Genomic DNA, 6,027 nt, shown 5'->3' with positions numbered 1-6,027 from the left:
GCTCACTGAATCTTTTTTGGGGAAGAGGTGAGGGGTGGGTGAGGTCAGGGAAGAGGCAGCTTGGCACTTCGGCCTGGGCACCCTTCATATATCTCTTTCCATCTTCTGCTGCATCCAGAGCCAGGGCTGTCTGCCCTTCTTCTCTTTTGCTTCACCCAAATACTCTGGGCTCTGGACTGCTTGTTCCCTGGCTCCCGGCCTGGGGGAACAGAAAAGGCTCCATTCTTTTACTTTTCTCATCCCCCCTAAGGGGTGTGTACCGAGGACAGAAACGCTCAGTTCATTACTCCTTGCCTTGAATTTGGGCACCCTGTTGGCATCTTGTCCCATCCTCCCCACCTGCTGACTGTTTAGGTAACTCCTCTTCATAACACGCTGAATCCCCAACATTCTGTAAAGTACCTTGCTGTGGCAGAGACAAACACAAGGTCATTTCCTGCCTTCAGGGCTCTGGTGGCAGTGCTCCATAAGAAAAGAGGGGGACAGTTTTTAACAGCCTTGGTGGGGGAGGGTCCTGGCACTGGAGTCACTCCACCCCGTTTCCCTGCCCCTGAGGGCGTGGCTTTCCCCCCAGACCAGTCAAGGGCGAAGGCGGGGCCAGGGTGGGACGGTCCTGGTTCCGCCCCCCGAAGGAGTCACGTAGCTCTGCGGCATCCACAGCCTCATTTATCTGAGCCAGAGCTGAGCTGGTGTTGACCAGAACCTGCGCTTGAGGCTGCTGCTGGTAACTGGCTGCGCACAGGTAAGGCTCCAGAGAGGCGGGAGCTGCTCAGTTCTCAGCTTCCTCTCCTGGACTTCCCCTGCTCTCCTTGCCCTTCTTCCTGGTGTGCCTTTTCTACTCTCTGCTGATATCCTCTCTTTTTTGTCCACTTGAAATTCTATGGCTGTCTCTTCCACTCCACCCCTTCCTCCTAACTGTCCCTACTGGAATTCAGCTTTTCCCATCCCAAATCTTCACTCTACCTCCTGGATTTTCCTTGGGATCAGCCTCTTTAACCCAGGCCATTTTTAATCTCAGTCTGCTCTTGTTCCTTCTAGTCTACCTTCCTTTCCAGCTCTCTTGCCGTCTCTGTCCCCAGGTCTAGGTCCTTTCCCCTGAACTTGCTAGCCTGCGTCACCATCACTATCATTTCCCCCAAATCGGCCTCCTTTTTCAGGCTCTCTACCCATTCCTTTCAGCCTTAATCCCCTGACCCTGTCTCCCCACTGGGTGTCTGAGTTGTGAGGAGTTGAAGTGGACCCTATTTTCCATGTCTCCTTGCATAGAGGGGAAGTGCTTCTGGGCTCTGAAGATGACGTGGTGGTGTCCCTATCCCCAGTCTTCACATCTAATCTAGCTGGCCTACTGGCACTCTTTCCTACCAGATACCTTGCAGCTCCATCCGGGTGAACTTCAACACAGGGATGGGCAATAGGAAGTAGGCTAGGCAGTCAGGTTTGCAGTATTTAAAAGGTTACTGTAACCTGAGACATTTGGGAGACCAGTACTACTCTTTAACCCACCCACTTCCTTCCAACTTTTCCCCTAGAAACTGGAGGAGGCTATGGGTGATAAGTACTTTTGCTTCATTCTAAAGCCTGTAAATAAGTGTACTTTCCATAGGTGCCCTGATGAAGAGGAGAAAAGGGAAGCTGGAAAAGCCAGGGTTTATGCCTATCTCAGGAAGGGGACAAGTTCAGTGAAAGAGGTGTTGGCATCCTCAATTGGACAGCAGTTTTCATAAGAAGACCTGTAGCTTTAGCCACCTCCCTATCCCCCATTCTGCATCTTTCCTGGGTCCGGGAAGGGTGCCCACCAGGGACAAAAGGAGATGTGGGAACTGGGGCCCTAAGCTTGCTAGCTGTCAGAGAGATCAGTGCCACTTTGGTGCCCAGGACCCATGCCAAAGACTGCTGCTCTGCAGAGCCTCATTTTGGGATAGGGGGAGGCATTTGACCTGTGTAGCCAGTAGAGGAAGCAGAGGAGTTAGAGGGCGGGGTCCATCTTTTACATCTTGTCTCCATTCCAGAACACTGTCACCATGCCCCACTCATACCCAGCCCTTTCTGCTGAGCAGAAGAAGGAGTTGTCTGACATTGCCCTCCGGATTGTGGCCCCAGGCAAAGGCATTCTGGCTGCAGATGAGTCTGTAGGTAGGTGGGAACCTGTGGTGATGGTAGTTGGGTAGAGGTGGCCAGGGAGTTCTGGCTAAGAAATAAGGCTGTCCCCACTTTGCCTCCAGGCAGCATGGCCAAGAGGCTGAGCCAAATCGGGGTGGAGAACACAGAGGAGAACCGCCGACTATACCGCCAGGTCTTGTTCAGTGCTGATGACCGTGTGAAGAAGTGCATTGGAGGCATCATTTTCTTCCATGAGACCCTCTATCAGAAAGACGATAATGGTGTCCCCTTCATCCGAACCATCCAGGATAAGGGCATTGTCGTGGGCATCAAGGTGCAGCCCCTGGCCCTCACTGGGGGTTGGATGTAGAAATCAGTGTGCGTAGGAGGGGTGGCAAGGAGAATCCTGCCTGGGTTCAGCCCTCTGCCTGTGTTTTCCCTGCAGGTTGACAAAGGTGTAGTGCCTCTAGCTGGGACTGATGGAGAAACTACCACTCAAGGTATACAGTGGCGGGGGCTTCAGAACCACAGACGTATTAGGTGGTTGATGCTGACAAGAGAGGGGCAGGGTGATGAAGCTGGCACTATGCTTGCAGGGCTGGATGGACTCTCAGAACGCTGTGCCCAGTACAAGAAGGATGGTGCCGACTTTGCTAAATGGCGCTGTGTGCTGAAAATCAGTGAGCGTACACCGTCAGCGCTGGCCATTCTGGAGAATGCCAATGTGCTGGCCCGCTATGCCAGTATCTGCCAGCAGGTGTGTGTTGGAGGTTTGGGTGGTTGGATGAATGCCCTATACCTATCCAACCTATACAGGGCTTTCTCTTCTGCCCCTCCCACGCAACTCTGCTCTTGCCTGCAGAATGGCATCGTGCCTATTGTGGAGCCTGAGATCCTGCCTGATGGAGACCATGACCTCAAACGTTGCCAGTATGTTACAGAGAAGGTGAGGCCACAGCCAGGCACAGACACATACTTCAGGAAGAGCCTGGCAAGGGTGACTGTACCCCATTCCCCTGTCTTAGATCCAGGCACACTCTCCCCTAGGGCTCTTTCACTGATCCCAGGACAGGCCTGAGAGAATGAGGCTGTCCTGAACCCTCACGGTCCCATGGCCATCCACCCCTAGATGGAAACATAGAACAGTAAGCAGTGCTGTCCCAGACCCTTTGTAAACATCCTCTGGTCTCCAGGTCCTGGCTGCTGTGTACAAGGCCCTGAGTGATCACCATGTGTACTTGGAGGGGACTCTGCTCAAGCCCAACATGGTGACCCCTGGTCATGCCTGTCCTATCAAGTACAGCCCAGAGGAGATTGCCATGGCAACTGTCACAGCCCTGCGCCGCACTGTGCCCCCAGCTGTTCCAGGTACTACTCCACTGTCTAACCTGCTCTCATCCCTGAGACTCACTCTTAGGTTCTTCTTGTGACCTTCAGGGATTCCTTACCTTGGAAAAATAGGGAGTGACAAGTTTGTGTTCTCCCTTCTACTCTAGGAGTGACCTTCCTGTCTGGGGGTCAGAGTGAAGAGGAGGCATCACTCAACCTCAATGCCATCAACCGCTGCCCTCTTCCCTGGCCCTGGGCCCTCACCTTTTCCTATGGGCGTGCCCTGCAGGCATCTGCACTCAATACCTGGCGAGGGCAAAGGGACAATGCTGATGCTGCTACTGAGGAGTTCATCAAACGGGCCGAGGTTGGGAGCTAGAGGTGGTGATTGGGGAGGAGGGGTGGGACATGTAGCTGGCAGGGAAGCGCCCAGAGGTGACAGCTTGGGCAGGGTTTGACACCTAGGGGCTGGTTCAACCTACTTACTCCCTACTTTCCTTTTGCAGGTGAATGGGCTTGCTGCCCAGGGCAAGTATGAAGGCAGTGGAGAAGATGGTGGGGCGGCAGCACAGTCCCTCTACATTGCCAACCATGCCTACTGAGGTGGTTTACTCCACACCACAGCTCTTGGCCCAGCCATCTGCATCCACTTTTGCCTGTAGTTACAGCTAGGGCCAAATAGTCATACAGATCAAAGATGCCTTCCTCCAGCACCAAGTCATCTTTTTCTCTCCTCCCCTTTCCTCTCCCATTGCTGAACCTGGGACCATAGGATGGAAGAATAGGGAGAACCTCAGGTCTGAGGGCAGGAGAACTTGCTAGAAGCGGATCTGTGCATGGGTCTCCCTCCTGCCTCCACCAGCTGTCACAATCTCCCCAAGATGGTATAGCTTCTCCTTGGGCTCTCCTTGCTGACCCTCTCTCCTGGGATCAGAGGGAAGTAGACCAGCCTGGACTCATGCTTTGAATACATACCACATAGCAAATAAATGGTAGCAAAACATGCTGCTTTGTCTGTTGTGCTCATCAGATTCTCATGTCCCGATGTTTAAACTGTCGATTCTATCTCTGGGTCCTCTTGACTAAGGAGGTGGAGAGGGTGAGACTGGAGTTTTACTGGGCTTCATGTTTATGGAGGAGGGACATATCCAATCGCCATCCCCAGCTTATGCTCCTGCCTGTTGATGTCCAAGGCTGCAGTGGAGCCATGAGGATCCCACAAGTCTTCCAGGGATGGCCACACATAGAGAGGAACTAGGCTGCAACTACAGAAGAATTGAATGAAGCAAGATGAGCAACTTCTGAGGCAGATTTTCTGCAAGGTTCAAACAGTCAGCAGGACAAACCATGGATAAGGAGTGGGTAGGAATTTTGTTGGGACCTGACATATTCCACTAGGAGGAGCCACAGCTGGAGAAGCACTCAGGCTCCTGCCCAATAAGAGAAACATCCAAGACTCTGGGATCCGGCATAGCTGAGCAAGGTATCTAGGAGGTCACCAAGCATTATAGCCCACTCCCATTTGGGATAGATAAGAGTGGGTATAAAAGGAACCAATTTGAGAGTATGGCGAGGGTAGACCTGGCGAGACCTCATGCTAAACTTTGACCCTTGGGCTGGGTTATGGGGTAGTTTGAGAACTCAAGCAGATAGAAGATGAATGAGAGAACAAGTTGGGTATGTTCTGTGTGAACAGCAGAGGCTACCAATGCTCTACCAGTGTGGCCTGATCTTATAACAAAAACAGCTAACACACAGTACTTCCTCTGTGCTCCAGCCACACCACATTCTAATCACTGTATGTATTAACTGGATACAACGCTATAAAGTAGGTATTACTAAACTAGCCTATTACCCCTATTTTAATATGAAGAAACAGGTACAGAGCTATCATTCAGGTAATAAGTAGTGAAGCCAGGATTTGAACCTGTGATTATTAGGATCCAGAGTCTGTGCTCATGAATTTTTAAGATTTTTACATGAAGTATCCTGACTTTACCAAGTTGGAAGTGACTCAAAATAAAACTTAAAATCCTGGAATCTGAGCACAGTGATGTGTGCCAGTAGTCCTAGCTACTTGGGAAACTAGGGTGGGGGTAGGGGGATGGGATCACTTGAGCCCAAAGAGCTTGAGACCAGTCTAGGCAACATAGTGAGATCTTATCTCAAAAATTAATAACCATAGTAGCCAATTATGCTGAAAAGACACTAGTTTGCCACCTCCGTGTTTTAAGGCTTTGTGAAGAAGAGCACCCTAAAGAGGAGTTCTATGATAGGAATAATAAATGATCGTGATGGCTGAGGGGTTTCCATGCGCCAGGCTTTTTTTTTTTTTTTTTGGTGGCATGGAATTTGAACCCCGGGCTTCTTGCTTGCAAAGCAGGTGCCCTACTGCTTGGGCCACACTTCCAGTCCATTTTTCTCTGGTTATTTTGGAGACGGAGTCTCCTGAAGGATTATGCCCAGGTCGGTCTCAAATCGCGATCCTCCCGATTTCGGCTTCCTAGGATTACAGGTGTGAGCCACTGGCGGCTTGCGCCAGGCAAGCTCCTTACACGAATGGTTTCAATGAAACAAATGCCTCCCTTTTTCAGATTT

General features: G+C 51.3%; 1 protein-coding gene across 1 annotated transcript; it reads left to right on the top strand.

Annotated features, from left to right (window-relative positions):
* Positions 1–585: 585 nt before the first annotated feature.
* Positions 586–4,432, top strand: Aldoc (aldolase, fructose-bisphosphate C). Its single transcript, XM_020162944.2, has 9 exons — positions 586–742; positions 2,010–2,133; positions 2,223–2,434; positions 2,546–2,600; positions 2,697–2,857; positions 2,963–3,046; positions 3,294–3,468; positions 3,597–3,796; positions 3,936–4,432. The coding sequence occupies exons 2-9, from the start codon at positions 2,022–2,024 to the stop codon at positions 4,029–4,031; spliced, it is 1,095 nt and encodes a 364-aa protein (XP_020018533.2). The 5' UTR covers positions 586–742; positions 2,010–2,021; the 3' UTR covers positions 4,032–4,432.
* The last annotated feature ends 1,595 nt before the right edge of the window (positions 4,433–6,027 follow it).

Source organism: Castor canadensis, chromosome 11 (genome assembly GCF_047511655.1).
Source record: "Castor canadensis chromosome 11, mCasCan1.hap1v2, whole genome shotgun sequence".
NCBI classification, from domain to species: Eukaryota; Metazoa; Chordata; class Mammalia; order Rodentia; family Castoridae; genus Castor; species Castor canadensis.
This window is presented reverse-complemented; position numbering and strand designations above follow the sequence as displayed.